At 47.8% G+C, this 17504-nt stretch overlaps 1 protein-coding gene across 1 annotated transcript; it reads left to right on the top strand.

The window, feature by feature from the left end:
- Positions 1-322: 322 nt before the first annotated feature.
- On the top strand, positions 323-17386 carry LOC123727366 (glycerol-3-phosphate dehydrogenase 1-like protein). Its single transcript, XM_045696437.2, has 8 exons — positions 323-528; positions 1032-1209; positions 1515-1655; positions 6849-6987; positions 7180-7292; positions 9310-9546; positions 11947-12053; positions 12254-17386. The coding sequence occupies exons 1-8, from the start codon at positions 485-487 to the stop codon at positions 12348-12350; spliced, it is 1056 nt and encodes a 351-aa protein (XP_045552393.1). The 5' UTR covers positions 323-484; the 3' UTR covers positions 12351-17386.
- Positions 17387-17504: the final 118 nt, after the last annotated feature.

Below are 17504 nucleotides of genomic sequence, written 5' to 3' on the forward strand. Positions count from 1 at the left end.
TTCACCACAGTTTATTCACCACACACAAGGATCCCAACGTACATGCATGATGTGTGGGACATTCAATATTTCATTTCGAATAGGTTCAAAATAGGACGATGTCATTTAACCTATTTGATATGAAAATGTAAGGCTATTCAATTAATATTCTTCTTGAATTTCTTCCAGAAAAGAGACATTAGTAAACATTGCAACAATTGTCTTGCAATTTATCAGGGGACAGACATCAGATGAAATAGGATAATAAACTTCTACCTGCTAATTGTAACAAACATAAAAAAACTCGAAATCCCAGAATCCTCCAGTGCGGCATCTCCTTGGTGATGTCATTTACAGTAGTCCAGTCTGTAGTAGCGTAGCGGCTCTCTCTTGTCTCCTCTCCATAAATCCACTCCACATATCATCTGTCACTAGTTACCTATATCTTCGAAATCAATACATTTTGAACAGTTTCTTCTCCGGAAGCATATAGGAAACATCTCCAATGGCGTCGCCTCTGAAAGTGTGTATTGTCGGCTCTGGAAACTGGTGAGTTCAGTCACTGTCAATGATCACTGTTGCTCCTATCGATGACAGGCAACATGCCGTGCAACCTCTAGAGATGGTAAGATAGATGTTACTGGGCCAGTTGGCTAGCTAGAGCAGCATTAGTGTCTGTCTCTTACCGTGTAGGTATCTCTCTCTCTGGCGCAGAGGCGAGCGCGGCTCCATTGGATAACATCGACGTTACATTGTAGATATTGTCAAGGAGAACATGAGCAGAGAGCAACGTGGGGGTTTCAATCCACTTATGTTGAGGCGACTACAATGCATTTCTGTACGATAATGTTTTAAGGATAATGTTTATGACATGAGCAAATTCTTGACAAAGGACAAGGCAGAATATTATAGGTTATCCATTCTAAAATAATGGTGAACAGTTATGATAATAATTTTGATCGTTTTTTGCTATTGTCTCTTGCCACAGGATGATGGTAAATGGTATATTGTAGAGAAGTGTAATGTACATAAATGATTCTTCTTCCCTACAGGGGTTCAGCCATTGCCAGGATAATCGGCAGTAATGCTCAGACCCTGCAGCGTTTTGCCACCACGGTCAAGATGTGGGTGTTTGAGGAGAACGTGAACGGCAGGAATCTCACAGACATCATCAACACAGACCATGAGAATGTCAAGTACCTGCCTGGATACAAACTACCTGACAATGTGGTGAGAGGACTTTCTGAACAGAAATGAGTTTAAACAAAGACTGAATGCTTGTAGTTTACACAATCACCAACCCCCCCCCCTCTCTCTCCGCCCTCCCCCTGCTCTCTCACCCTCCTTCCCTCTCTCTCTCACCCCCCCCACTTTCTCACCCTCCTTCCCTCTCTCTCTCACTCCCCTCTCTCACCCTCCTTCCCTCTCTCTCTCACTCCCCTCTCTCACCCTCCTTCCCTCTCTCTCTCACCCCCCCTCTCACCCTCCTTCCCTCTCTCTCACCCCCCCCCCCCCCCCCCCCCCCCTCTCAACAGGTGGCGGTACCCCAGCTCCAGGATGCTGCTGAGGGGGCTGACCTCCTAGTGTTCGTGGTTCCTCACCAGTTCATCAGGAAGCTGTGTGATGAGATGGTGGGATGTGTCTCCTCCCAGGCCAGGGGAATCACACTCATTAAGGTAAGAGTTTCACGCCGCCCAACGTCCTACTCTTATGTTTACTCTCCAACCTAAAACACATAAGGGCTCACAAGGCTATATGGAGCCCTCTCATTTCTCAGTGTTCTCCTCCTCACAAGGCTATATGGAGCCCTCTCATTTCTCAGTGTTCTCCTCCTCACAAGGCTATATGGAGCCCTGTCCAGTCTGCCTGTCCTGACCTCAGTGACAGCAGGGTAGAAACACTACCTGTCCTGACCTCAGTGACAGCAGGGTAGAAACACTACCTGTCCTGACCACAGTGACAGCAGGGTAGAAACACTACCTGTCCTGACCTCAGTGACAGCAGGGTAGAAAACACTACCTGTCCTGACCACAGTGACAGCAGGGTAGAAACACTACCTGTCCTGACCTCAGTGACAGCAGGGTAGAAAAACACTACCTGTCCTGACCTCAGTGACTGCAGGGTAGAAAACACTACCTGTCCTGAACTCAGTGACAGCAGGGTAGACAAAACATTACCTGTCCTGACCTCAGTGACAGCAGGGTAGAAAACACTACCTGTCCTGACCTCAGTGACAGCAGGGTAGAAACCACTACCTGTCCTGACCTCAGTGACAGCAGGGTAGTAAACACTACCTGTCCTGACCTCAGTGACAGCAGGGTAGGAAACACTACCTGTCCTGACCTCAGTGACAGCAGGGTAGAAAACACTACCTGTCCTGACCTCAGTGACAGCAGGGTAGAAACACGACCTGTCCTGACCTCAGTGACAGCAGGGTAGAAAACACTACCTGTCCTGAACTCAGTGACAGCAGGGTAGAAAACACTACCTGTCCTGACCTCAGTGACAGCAGGGTAGAAACACTACCTGTCCTGACCTCAGTGACAGCAGGGTAGAAAAACACTACCTGTCCTGACCTCAGTGACAGCAGGGTAGAAAACACTACCTGTCCTGACCTCAGTGACAGCAGGGTATAAACACTACTTGTCCTGAACTCAGTGACAGCAGGGTAGAAAACACTACCTGTCCTGACCTCAGTGACAGCAGGGTAGGTAAACACTACCTGTCCTGACCTCAGTGACAGCAGGGTAGAAAACACTACCTGTCCTGACCTCAGTGACAGCAGGGTAGAAACCACTACCTGTCCTGACCTCAGTGACAGCAGGGTAGAAAACACTACCTGTCCTGACCTCAGTGACAGCAGGGTAGAAAACACAACCTGTCCTGACCTCAGTGACAGCATGGTAGAAAACACTACCTGTCCTGACCTCAGTGACAGCAGGGTAGAAAACACTACCTGTCCTGACCTCAGTGACAGCAGGGTATAAACACTACCTGTCCTGACCTCAGTGACAGCAGGGTAGAAAACACTACCTGTCCTGACCTCAGTGACAGCAGGGTAGGAAACACTACCTGTCCTGACCTCAGTGACAGCAGGGTATAAAACACTACCTGTCCTGACCTCAGTGACAGCAGGGTATAAACACTACCTGTCCTGAACTCAGTGACAGCAGGGTAGAAAACACTACCTGTCCTGACCTCAGTGACAGCAGGGTAGGTAAACACTACCTGTCCTGACCTCAGTGACAGCAGGGTAGAAAACACTACCTGTCCTGACCTCAGTGACAGCAGGGTAGAAAACACTACCTGTCCTGAACTCAGTGACAGCAGGGTAGAAAACACTACCTGTCCTGACCTCAGTGACAGCAGGGTAGGAAACACTACCTGTCCTGAACTCAGTGACAGCAGGGTAGAAAAACATACAGACAGATGTAGCCATATACCATATACCTACCCAATGGGTTTAATGACCTGTTGTTCTATTTAAAAATATCTTGATTAACCAGGAAAGTAAAGTCTTGTGTAATTTGGTTAGATGCTGAATGTTTACGTAGTCTGTCCACAAGAGCTTATTTATCTAATGGTGCATATGGTCTCTCTGCCATGGTCTACCTAGATCTGTCATACATTTATGTAGTTAAAAAGAACCATCTTTTAAATCAGATGATGTAGTTAGAACAGCTTTATAACTGTATCAGGGTTCTCTCTCCCCTTTCTGTATTAAACCTCTGGATTGGGCCAGAGCGGCGCCTTGTATTAAACCTCTGGATTGGGCCAGAGCGAGGCCTTGTATTAAACCTCTGGATTGGGCCAGAGCAGGGCCTTGTATTAAACCTCTGGATTGGGCCAGAGCGGGGCCTTGTATTAAACCTCTGGATTGGGCCAGAGCAGGGCCTTGTATTAAACCTCTGGATTGGGCCAGAGCAGGGCCTTGTATTAAACCTCTGGATTGGGCCAGAGCGGGGCCTTGTATTAAACCTCTGGATTGGGCCAGAGCAGGGCCTTGTATTAAACCTCTGGATTGGGCCAGAGCGGGGCCTTGTATTAAACCTCTGGGTTGGGCCAGAGCGGGGCCTTGTATTAAACCTCTGGATTGGGCCAGAGAAGGGCCTTGTATTAAACCTCTGGATTGGGCCAGAGCAGGGCCTTGTATTAAACCTCTGGATTGGGCCAGAGCAAGGCCTTGTATTAAACCTCTGGATTGGGCCAGAGCAGGGCCTTGTATTAAACCTCTGGATTGGGCCAGAGCAGGGCCTTGTATTAAACCTCTGGATTGGGCCAGAGCAGGGCCTTGTATTAAACCTCAGGATTGGGCCAGAGCTGGGCCTTGTATTAAACCTCAGGATTGGGCCAGAGCAAGGCCTTGTATTAAACCTCTGGATTGGGCCAGAGCAAGGCCTTGTATTAAACCTCTGGATTGGGCCAGAGCAGGGCCTTGTATTAAACCTCTGGATTGGGCCAGAGCAGGGCCTTGTATTAAACCTCAGGATTGGGCCAGAGCAGGGCCTTGTATTAAACCTCAGGATTGGGCCAGAGCGTGGCCTTGTATTAAACCTCTGGATTGGGCCAGAGCAAGGCCTTGTATTAAACCTCTGGATTGGGCCAGAGCAAGGCCTTGTATTAAACCTCTGGATTGGGCCAGAGCAGGGCCTTGTATTAAACCTCTGGATTGGGCCAGAGCAGGGCCTTGTATTAAACCTCAGGATTGGGCCAGAGCAGGGCCTTGTATTAAACCTCTGGATTGGGCCAGAGCTGGGCCTTGTATTAAACCTCTGGATTGGGCCAGAGCAGGGCCTTGTATTAAACCTCTGGATTGGGCCAGAGCAGGGCCTTGTATTAAACCTCAGGATTGGGACAGAGCGGGGCCTTGTATTAAACCTCTGGATTGGGCCAGAGCGGGGCCTTGTATTAAACCTCTGGATTGGGCCAGAGCAGGGCCTTGTATTAAACCTCAGGATTGGGCTAGAGCAGGGCCTTGTATTAAACCTCTGGATTGGGCCAGAGCAGGGCCTTGTATTAAACCTCTGGATTGGGACAGAGCAGGGCCTTGTATTAAACCTCTGGATTGGGCCAGAGCAGGGCCTTGTATTAAACCTCAGGATTGGGCCAGAGCAGGGCCTTGTATTAAACCTCTGGATTGGGCCAGAGCAGGGCCTTGTATTAAACCTCTGGATTGGGACAGAGCAGGGCCTTGTATTAAACCTCTGGATTGGGACAGAGCAGGGCCTTGTATTAAACCTCTGGATTGGGCCAGAGCAGGGCCTTGTATTAAACCTCTGGATTGGGCCAGAGCAGGGCCTTGTATTAAACCTCTGGATTGGGCCAGAGCAGGGCCTTGTATTAAACCTCTGGATTGGGCCAGAGCAGGGCCTTGTATTTAACCTCTGGATTGGGCCAGAGCGGGGCCTTGTATTAAACCTCTGGATTGGGACAGAGCAGGGCCTTGTATTAAACCTCTGGATTGGGCCAGAGCAGGGCCTTGTATTAAACCTCTGGATTGGGCCAGAGCAGGGCCTTGTATTAAACCTCTGAATTGGGACAGAGCAGGGCCTTGTATTAAACCTCTGGATTGGGCCAGAGCAGGGCCTTGTATTAAACCTCTGGATTGGGCCAGAGCAGGGCCTTGTATTAAACCTCTGGATTGGGACAGAGCAGGGCCTTGTATTAAACCTCTGGATTGGGACAGAGCAGGGCCTTGTATTAAACCTCTGGATTGGGCCAGAGCAGGGCCTTGTATTAAACCTCTGGATTGGGCCAGAGCAGGGCCTTGTATTAAACCTCTGGATTGGGCCAGAGCAGGGCCTTGTATTAAACCTCTGGATTGGGCCAGAGCAGGGCCTTGTATTAAACCTCTGGATTGGGACAGAGCAGGGCCTTGTATTAAACCTCTGGATTGGGCCAGAGCAGGGCCTTGTATTAAACCTCTGGATTGGGCCTGAGCATGGCCTTGTTTTAAACCTCTGGATTGGGACAGAGCAGGGCCTTGTATTAAACCTCTGGATTGGGCCAGAGCAGGGCCTTGTATTAAACCTCTGGATTGGGCCAGAGCAGGGCCTTTGTAAAGAGGGATTTGTGTGGTTAAGAAGACAGGATTTTCTGAGAAGCTTTATTTTAGTGGAGAGGCTTGTAAAACTATTACTACATAATTAACTACAGGCTCATTTGTTTTTTGAGAGAGGATAGTCCTCCCGTTCTCCAAGAATGTAATCAGACAATTATGGTGTTGGGATTCATTTAATAGGCTTCTCTCTCTTATTCAGCCTACTCTCTCTCTCTCTCTACTGACAATGAATGTATTAATGCCTAGTCTTCAGTCAGTGACAACTACTTCTGCAGAGTTCTAGTTATTCAGGAAGAAAACGAACCCACAGTACCTTGGCTTGGCCTAGTTTGTTTCTGTCACCAGCTGGTTCTGTCTCTCTCCACGGCAACTAAACTCCCACATCTGGCTTATGATGTTTGAATATTTCAAGAGTGATGTTTGCGGGGACATGATATGCTCTCCTCTCGGTACTCCCATCCCTGTCCCAGATTGAGTTAGCATCAGCAGGAGAGAGTAGGCTAATATCAGGGGGAGTAGAGTAGTTAACTCTGGATCTACTGTAGTGTCCTGTCTGTCTGTCCGTCCGTCCGTCCGTCCGTCCGTCCGTCCGTCCGTCCGTCCGTCCGCCCGCCCGCCCGCCCGCCCGCCCGCCCGCCCGTCCGCCCGCCCGCCCGCCCGCCCGCCCGTCCGCCCGCCCGCCCGCCCGCCCGCCCGCCCGCCCGCCTGCCTGCCTGCGTAGGCTAAGATATTTTCTCTCACATTGCCGTGTAAAACAAATGGAATGAAAGACACTATAGAAGCATGTAGCTGTGTCTTGTCCCCACAGGGAATAGACGAGGGCCCGGAGGGCCTGAAGCTCATCTCAGACATAATCAGGGAGAAGATGGCTATCGACGTCAGTGTTCTGATGGGAGCTAACATCGCCAACGAGGTGGCAGCAGAGAACTTCTGTGAGACCACCATCGGTAAGAATACCCTCAGCATCACTTATCAATATAATTGCATAGACATTTTGTATACAGGAATGTAGAAGAAAGCTGTGAAGTTATTTGATAACTATATGGAATGAGATAGATAGTAATTAATACAATAAGCTTTGACAGAGATGAAGTGATAGGCTGTCTATGTGTTGGATGTAAAACATGTTGCTTTACCAGGCAGTAAGATCATGGAGAACGGCCTGCTCTTCAAGGAGCTCCTGCAGACTCCTAACTTCAGGATCACAGTGGTGGACGATGCAGACACTGTAGAGCTCTGTGGAGCCCTGAAGGTAACTCTAATACACTGTAGAGCTCTGTGGAGCCCTGAAGGTAACTCTAATACACTGTAGAGCTCTGTGGAGCCCTGTAGGTAACTCTAATACACTGTAGAGCTCTGTGGAGCCCTGTAGGTAACTCTAATACACTGTAGAGCTCTGTGGAGCCCTGTAGGTAACTCTAATACACTGTAGAGCTCTGTGGAGCCCTGAAGGTAACTCTAATACACTGTAGAGCTCTGTGGAGCCCTGAAGGTAACTCTAATACACTGTAGAGCTCTGTGGAGCCCTGAAGGTAACTCTAATACACTGTAGAGCTCTGTGGAGCCCTGAAGGTAACTCTAATACACTGTAGAGCTCTGTGGAGCCCTGTAGGTAACTCTAATACACTGTAGCGCTCTGTGGAGCCCTGAAGGTAACTCTAATACACTGTAGAGCTCTGTGGAGCCCTGAAGGTAACTCTAATACACTGTAGAGCTCTGTGGAGCCCTGAAGGTAACTCTAATACACTGTAGAGCTCTGTGGAGCCCTGAAGGTAACTCTAATACACTGTAGAGCTCTGTGGAGCCCTGAAGGTAACTCTTAAGTACTCGCCCCAGTGTGTGTGTGTGTGTGTGTATGTGCATGGTAGTGTGTGTGTGTGTGTGTATGTGCATGGTAATGTGTGTGTGTGTGTATGTGCATGGTTGTGTGTGTGTGTATGTGCATGGTAGTGTGTGTGTGTATGTGCATGGTAGTGTGTGTGTGTATGTGCATGGTAGGTGTGTGTGTGTGTGTGTGTGTGTGTGTGTGTGTGTGTGTGTGTGTGTGTGTGTGTGTGTGTGTGTGTGTGTGTGTGTGTGTGTGTGTGTGTGTGTGTGTGTGTGTGTGTGTGTATGTGCATGGTAGTGTGTGTGTATGTGCATGGTAGTGTGTGTGTGTATGTGCATGGTAGTGTGTGTGTGTATGTGCATGGTAGTGTGTGTGTATGTGCATGGTAGTGTGTATGTGCATGGTAGTGTGTGTGTGTGTGTGTGTGTGTATGTGCATGGTAGTGTGTGTGTGTGTGTGTGTGTATGTGCATGGTAGTGTGTGTGTGTATGTGCATGGTAGTGTGTGTGTGTTTGTGCATGGTAGTGTGTGTGTGTATGTGCATGGTAGTGTGTGTGTGTATGTGCATGGTAGTGTGTGTGTGTATGTGCATGGTAGTGTGTGTGTGTATGTGCATGGTAGTGTGTATGTGCATGGTAGTGTGTGTGTATGTGCATGGTAGTGTGTGTGTGTGTGCATGGTAGTGTGTGTGTGTATGTGCATGGTAGTGTGTGTGTGTATGTGCATGGTAGTGTGTGTGTGTATGTGCATGGTAGTGTGTGTGTGTATGTGCATGGTAGTGTGTGTGTGTGTGTGTGCATGGTAGTGTGTGTGTATGTGCATGGTAGTGTGTGTGTGTATGTGCATGGTAGTGTGTGCATGGTAGTGTGTGTGTGTGTATGTGCATGGTAGTGTGTGTGTGTGTGTGCATGGTAGTGTGTGTGTATGTGCATGGTAGTGTGTGTGTATGTGCATGGTAGTGTGTATGTGCATGGTAGTGTGTGTGTGTGTGTGTGTGTATGTGCATGGTAGTGTGTGTGTGTGTGTGTGTATGTGCATGGTAGTGTGTGTGTGTATGTGCATGGTAGTGTGTGTGTGTATGTGCATGGTAGTGTGTGTGTGTATGTGCATGGTAGTGTGTGTGTGTATGTGCATGGTAGTGTGTGTGTGTATGTGCATGGTAGTGTGTATGTGCATGGTAGTGTGTGTGTATGTGCATGGTAGTGTGTGTGTGTGTGCATGGTAGTGTGTGTGTGTATGTGCATGGTAGTGTGTGTGTGTATGTGCATGGTAGTGTGTGTATGTGCATGGTAGTGTGTGTGTGTGCATGGTAGTGTGTATGTGCATGGTAGTGTGTGTGTGCATGGTAGTGTGTATGTGCATGGTAGTGTGTGTGTGCATGGTAAATGGTAAGGCTGTGGTAATAACCTGTTGCCTGTATGTTTTCTTCTCTCTTCCTCAGAACATTGTAGCAGTAGGAGCAGGGTTCTGTGATGGGCTGAGGTGTGGGGACAACACCAAGGCAGCGGTAATCAGACTAGGACTGATGGAGATGATAGCCTTCGCTAAGCTCTTCAGTAAAGATGGCGTCGTCTCCTCTGCAACCTTCCTGGAGAGCTGCGGCGTGGCTGACCTCATCACGACCTGCTATGGAGGACGCAACCGGCGCGTTGCCGAGGCCTTCGCCAAGACAGGAAAGGTAAGGACACCACCCCATGTCAACGTTACACCACCCCATGTCAACGTTACACCACCCCATGGCAACGTTACACCACCCCATGGCAACGTTACACCACCCCATGGCAACGTTACACCACCCCATGTCAACGTTACACCACCCCATGGCAACGTTACACCACCCCATGGCAACGTTACACCACCCCATGGCAACGTTACACCACCCCATGGCAACGTTACACCACCCCATGTCAACGTTACACCATCCCATGTCAACGTTACACCACCCCATGTCAACGTTACACCACCCCATGTCAACGTTACACCACCCCATGGCAACATAACACCACCCCATGGCAACGATACACCACCCCATGGCAACGTTACACCACCCCATGGCAACGATACACCACCCCATGGCAACATAACACCACCCCATGGCAACATAACACCACCCCATGGCAACGTTACACCACCCCATGGCAACGATACACCACCCCATGGCAACATAACACCACCCCATGGAAACGATACACCACCCCATGGCAACGTTACACCACCCCATGGCAATGATACACCACCCCATGGCAACATAACACCACCCCATGGCAACATAACACCACCCCATGGCAACGTTACACCACCCCATGGCAACGTTACACCACCCCATGGCGACGATACACCACCCCATGGCAACGTTACACCACCCCATGGCAACGTTACACCACCCCATGGCAACGTTACACCACCCCATGGCAACGTTATACCACCCCATGGCAACGATACACCACCCCATGGCAACGATACACCACCCCATGGCAACGTTACACCACCCCATGGCAACGTTACACCACCCCATGGCAACGTTACACCACCCCATGTCAACGTTACACCACCCCATGGCAACATAACACCACTCCATGGCAACGTTACACCACCCCATGGCAACATAACACCACCCCATGGCAGCGTTACACCACCCCATGTCAACGTTACACCACCCCATGGCAACATAACACCACCCCATGGCAACGTTACACCACCCCATGGCAACGTTACACCACCCCATGGCAACGTTACACCACCCCATGGCAACGTTACACCACCCCATGGCAACGATACACCACCCCATGGCAACGTTACACCACCCCATGGCAACGTTACACCACCCCATGGCAACGTTACACCACCCCATGGCAACGTTACACCACCCCATGGCAACGTTTTCACCTCCCATGTCAACGATACACCACCCCATGTCAACGTTACACCACCCCATGGCAACGTTACACCACCCCATGGCAAGGTTACACCACCCCATGTCAACGTTACACCATCCCATGTCAACGTTACACCACCCCATGGCAACGTTACACCACCCCATGGCAACGTTACACCACCCCATGGCAACGTCACACCACCCCATGTCAACGTTACACCACCCCATGGCAACGTTACACCACCCCATGGCAACGTTACACCACCCCATGGCAACGTTACACCACCCCATGGCAACGTTACACCACCCCATGTCAACGTTACACCACCCCATGGCAACGTCACACCACCCCATGGCAACGTTACACCACCCCATGTCAACGTCACACCACCCCATGTCAACGTCACACCGCCCCATGGCAACGTTACACCGCCCCATGGCAGCGTTACACCACCCCATGGCAACGTTACACCACCCAATGGCAACGTTACACCACCCCATGTCAACGTTACACCACCCCATGGCAACGTTACACCACCCCATGGCAACGATACACCACCCCATGGCAACGTTACACCACCCCATGGCAGCGTTACACCACCCCATGGCAACGTTACACCACCCCATGGCAACGTTTTCACCTCCCATGTCAACGTTACACCACCCCATGGCAACGTTACACCACCCCATGGCAACGTTACACCACCCCATGGCAACGTTACACCACCCCATGTCAACGTTACACCACTCCATGGCAACGTTACACCACCCCATGGCAACGTTACACCACCCCATGGCAACATTACACCACCCCATGGCAACGTTACACCACCCCATGTCAACGTTACACCACCCCATGTCAACGTTACACCACCCCATGGCAACGTTACACCACCCCATGGCAACGTTACACCACCCCATGTCAACGTTACACCACCCCATGGCAACATAACACCACCCCATGGCAACGTTTTCACCTCCCATGTCAACGTTACACCACCCCATGGCAACATAACACCACCCCATGGCAACGTTTTCACCTCCCATGTCAACGTTACACCACCCCATGGGAACGTTACACCACCCCATGTCAACGTTACACCATCCCATGGGAACGTTACACCACCCCATGGCAGTGTAAACAGTATAGGCCTAACTCCTACACAGATACATGGTAATGTCATGTATTTGTCTCCCTGCTAGACTATTGAGGTCCTGGAGCAGGAGATGTTGAATGGACAGAAGCTCCAGGGTCCTGCTACCTCAGCTGAAGTCTACCACATCCTCAAACAGAAGGGACTGGTGGATAAGTGAGTCCCTTTCTGTCTTCCTCTCTCTCTCTCTGGTCGATCCAGATACAGTACCTAGCCAAATGTAGTCTGTCACCCATTCCACCTGTATTACCCTGTGGTCCCGGCCATGAGCCCAGACTTGATCTAATGATGGGAGAGAGAGAGGGGGGTGGTTGTATCTTTCCATTTTAACTGTCATTCTGTTGTGTCTTTCCCAGGTTCCCTCTGTTTGTGGCAGTGTATCAGATCTGTTTCGAGGGCAAGCCGGTACAGGAAATGATCTCCTGTCTACAGAGTCACCCAGAGCACCTGTGAGTGCAGCTAGCTAGGTATGCTAGGCTAACTTCAGATAGCAGAGCTAGCTCCATCTCTCCTCTCCAGCTGCTCTCCTCTGACCTCTATCTATAGAGAAGCTGTTCTTTCAAACAACCTACCCTCCTTCCTTCCTTCCTCCCCACCCTACCCTTCCTTCCCTCCCTCCCTCCCTCCCTCCCTCCCTCCCTCCCTCCCTCCCTCCCTCCCTCCCTCCCTCCCTCCTTCCCTACCCACCCCTTCCCTCCCTCCCTCCCCACCCTACCTCCCCCTTCCCTCCTTCCCTACCCACCCCTTCCCTCCCTCCCCACCCTACCCTACCCTTCCCTCCCTCCCTCCCTCCCTCCCCTCCTGTCCCTACCTACCTACCCTCCTTCCCTCCCTCCCCTCCTTCCCCTTCCCTCCCTCCTTCCCTCCCTCCCCTCCCCAGCCCTTCCCTCCCTCCCTCCCTCCCTCCCCACCCTACCCTTCAAGGTTCAGGGACCAAAAGTTACAGAGTAGATGCTATTTACAATATTGTTGTTAAAGTGATGAGCCACGGGTGCTGCTAAGTGTCTGGTGAAACAGTACCTCACATTGACATACAATATCTACGGGTGGATGTCGGTTTCCTTCAGTGTTATTGAACCTGAATGACCTCCGATGCTACTAGCCAGCCATTAGGGCTCAAAAGTGTCTCTATGGACACCAGTTGGGGGGGGTGGGGGGGGGGGGGGGGGTGTTATAACATAATTAACTTTGTGAGAAGTAATGAGTTTCAGTGGCCCATTTCAAAATCGTTAATTAGAATAGAATGAAATTACTACATTTTTCCCCTGAGGGGAACTTGTGTCATTTTATACTGTTTCACTGCCATTCATATCATTTTAATGACATTACTTTACAGTCAATCCCAATGGAGCCATACATTTTTAGTTTTTTTTACAAAGGGAACAAGTGGGAAAAATTCAAATGCAGTCCTTGCTTCACTAATTTAAATCCCCAATCATTATCAGTGGTGATTTTAGCGTGTAAATCTTGGTGGGGCAAACAAAAAAAAACATGTTTTAGATGCATTCCAGCAAAGCCACTACACAACACAACACTAAACAAGACATTAATTGCACTATAACGGTGACAAGCGATTCCCACACACTGTTAGGGCCTATATAAAGCCTTCCCAACAGCAGAGTCCCAACAGCAGAGTCCCAACAGCAGAGTCCCAACAGCAGAGTCCCAACACCTTACCACTGCTACACCTGGCTATCAGCGGAGCCTTGTCTGGCAGCGAAACAGTTCATTCAGCCTCATTTACTGCCTTTTAAAAAAACATCGCTGATATGGCTGACTTGCTTAAACAAATGTAGTTTCTACTGACAATTGAGATGTACAAACTAAGGCATAAGGGGACGACGAGCGGATAAGAGGCAATCCGTAATTTCGAATAAGACATTAATGAGCGAGCTAGGACGGACGTAGTCAATATAACTATTTGTTCAGCACTTTAGAAATGTACAGCGACAGAATTCAGAAGTTCTTACAGTATTCTCCCTGTACCTGAAGTCAGAACCATAGGATAAATAAAGGTGGCGTATAAGCAGACAATGAAAGCTCTTACAATATTCGATGATGACATTTCTTTAAGACAGACTAAATGCTACATGGGAACCACCAAGTCAGAACAGAAGGCAAAATGAAGAGCTGAAAATAGGCCAAATTAGGGTGAGGGACATGGGCTACTAACAGCTAACTACACAACATACACTTAGTATTACTTTCTTAGCTACAGTACACATATCTCCCTGGCATATTACATCATTTATGAAGCAGCGTACAATACATTTTTGGACTCACCTTGTTGTGCTGTGCTCACTTGAACAGGAATGTGGTGCGATGGTCCTTCGTGGGCAAATTTTGTCATCAAACTAGGTCATCAAAGTCTGGTATTCTCTGGATTTATGGTGTTTTCAAGACAACTGGGAACTCTGGGAGAAAAAAAACAAGTTTGAATCATGATTACGTCAGTGATCTTCAGGTCGGAGCTCTAGAAATAGGCCTGAGTTCCCGACTTGCAATTCCGAGTTGGATGACCATTCAAAACAGTTTTTTTTTAAATTTTCACAGTTGGAGCTCGTTTTTTTCCCAGAGTTCCCAGTTGTCTTGAAAATCCAATTTCCCAGTTCTGAGTTTCCAGTTGTTTTGAGCACGGCAGAAGTCATGCTGGATTGACAGCATGGTCAATGTGGAATGTTTATCCTTTTAAGCTTGGAAAAGAGACCCTTAAACCCAGACTTGGGACCACACAGCCACTCCACTGAATAGCAGGCTAGTGATTGCTTTGCAATGATTGCAGTTAGTCACTGATTCCTTCTAAACCAGTCATTGTTGAATTTGCGATTTCCAACTTGTGTAATGTTTATGTCCAATGGCCGATGAGCACCAGTACATTTTATCTATAATTTCTCTTCATTATTTCTCTTCATATGAAAAGGATTAAAAAGGATTTGCCAGTAGATTGTTAACTTGATTCATGATGATGACTGCTAGCTAAGATTTTGAAAGTATGATGTTGACATGATCAGTCCAATCAAAGCTGCTTTAGATATAACGTGATTTGACGTAATTTTATCTGTGGCCAATGACCTTGAGCCTTCTTGGATGGACACTTCTAATGTAACTCTATGGCAACACCCAAGGGGCTTGAATTTTCAAGCTCTACCCTTAGATTTGGTGGTGACGTAGTGTCCCCATGAGTGACAGAACACTGAGCCAATCACAGCGCAACTAGAGAACATTACCAACCCCTACGCTCTGTATTTTCCGCTGGCTGCCCCACCACCATAGAAACCACTGAAACACCTGCATTTTGGAGCTGCCTTACTCAAGAAAACAAAAAAGAGACCATGTTTGTATGCGGCTTTATTAACTCAATTGTTTTGTTTTTTTACATTGTTTGAAAACTGATATGTGACACGTATTAATGCCAAAATAACATGCAAAACAGGCATCCCCCACCAATTTTTTTTGTTGTTGCTAGAACGGTGGGGCCTGAATGACAGGTCATTTATACACTCTTAAAAGTAAAGGTGTCTGGAAGAACCTTTTGGTTTGCCACACCGGCGGAACGTTTACATTTGAAGGTTCCTCGAGGAACCCCTCAGAAAAGTGTCGTCGAGAAACCCCTCTGAAAAGGGTCGTTGAGGAACTCCTCTGAAAAGGGTCGTTGAGGAACTCCTCTGAAAAGGGTCGTCGAGAAACCCCTCAGAAAAGGGTCGTCGAGAAACCCCTCTGAAAAGGGTCGTCGAGAAACCCCTCTGAAAAGGGTCGTCGAGGAACTCCCGCGTAAAGATTCAAACCGGATCCTTTTTGTGATGGTAGTTCTTTTTTTAAACCTTTTTAATTATATCTTGTAGAGGTGGCAGCCTATCAGATTGAAGGCGTGGCTTATTGGAGGCATGGCTTTCAGATAGTTATTTTTGGTCACCCGTTAGCGTAAATGTCATTCCTGTTCATGTTAAGTTTGTACACTGCAATTTAAAAATGTTCCTTGAATATTTATGCATATTACATATTCTAATAATATGAACATGGCTGATTACATACAGTAATAAAGCGGAAACTATTCCAGCTTTGGGATATGCATAGGTTCTTGAGGAACTCCAGGGTTCCTCGAGTCACCACTAATTCTAAGTGTGTAGTGATTGACAGATACATTTGTGAATGGCAAGAGTGTAAAATAAATAGTGCATGTATAGTATCTGTATCCTACTGCATTCAGACGGTAGGAAGGCAATTATTTCAATGTGTTTTATTTTTTTATTCCATTATTAAAAAAGGGTTTCATTTGTTTCCCTATATCATCTAATGTGGTTTACTAACGTCAGCTTTTGTGGGTCGATTATGATGAAGATGCCTTTACTGGTTCTACCGCCAGGGACTTAGTCTGAGTGCCAGTCTGTTTATGGCGTCATACCAAATCATTGTCATGGCAATGACAGGAACGGAGTTGGCAAGAGCAACCAACAGACCAGGTTACCAGGTTACCAGGCCTATTTGGACTTGAATGCATGTTCCACTACTTTAGAAGTGGATACACATACAGTATGTAGTCAGTCTACTTATGAACGTTCAGCATTCAGTAGATGATTAGACAGACCAACACGCTACAGCAAAAGGTTATGGGGTGTGGCGTACGAAGGTTACTTGGTATTAACTTTGCATTTTATTTTTCCTTGTGATTGCAACCTCCAAGCAATCCTTCTTATCAGTTTAACTACCTAGGTAATTAAAAAAATATCAGTCCTCTGTGATTTATCATCCTGGAAACTAAATCAGTCCTCTGGGATTTATCATCCTGGTAACTAAATCAGTCCTCTGGGATTTATCATCCTGGTAACTAAATCAGTCCTCTGTGATTTATCATCCTGGTAACTATATCAGTCCTCTGGGATTTATCATCCTGGTAACTAAATCAGTCCTCTGTGATTTATCATCCTGGTAACTAAATCAGTCCTCTGGGATTTATCATCCTGGTAACTTAATCAGTCCTCTGTGATTTATCATCCTGGTAACTAAATCAGTCCTCTGGGATTTATCATCCTGGTAACTAAATCAGTCCTCTGTGATTTATCATCCTGTTAACTAAATCAGTCCTCTGTGATTTATCATCCTGGTAACTAAATCAGTCCTCTGTGATTTATCATCCTGGTAACTAAATCAGTCCTCTGTGATTTATGATCCTGGTAACTAAATCAGTCCTCTGTGATTTATCATCCTGGTAACTAAATCAGTCCTCTGTGATTTATGATCCTGGTAACTAAATCAGTCCTCTGTGATTTATCATCCTGGTAACTAAATCAGTCCTCTGTGATTTATGATCCTGGTAACTAAATCAGTCCTCTGTGATTTATCATCCTGGTAACTAAATCAGTCCTCTGTGATTTATCATCCTGGTAACTAAATCAGTCCTCTGTGATTTGAAGGGCCACATGTTCTCGTAAGGTTTAAAATGTAAAAGTAACACTGTTTTCTATGGGAATAAAAATGTATATCTCTCTGTTTTCACTGACCTTTCTCTGCATATTGTGAAAACTGGAAAGGTGTTTGCTAATGAGAGACATTTTTGCAAAATGACCGACTTTCTACAGAACATACTATATATTATGTATTATGCTATCG

The sequence above is a fragment of the Salmo salar genome, chromosome 02 (assembly GCF_965601325.2).
Source record: "Salmo salar chromosome 02, fSalSal1, whole genome shotgun sequence".
Taxonomy (NCBI): Eukaryota; Metazoa; Chordata; class Actinopteri; order Salmoniformes; family Salmonidae; genus Salmo; species Salmo salar.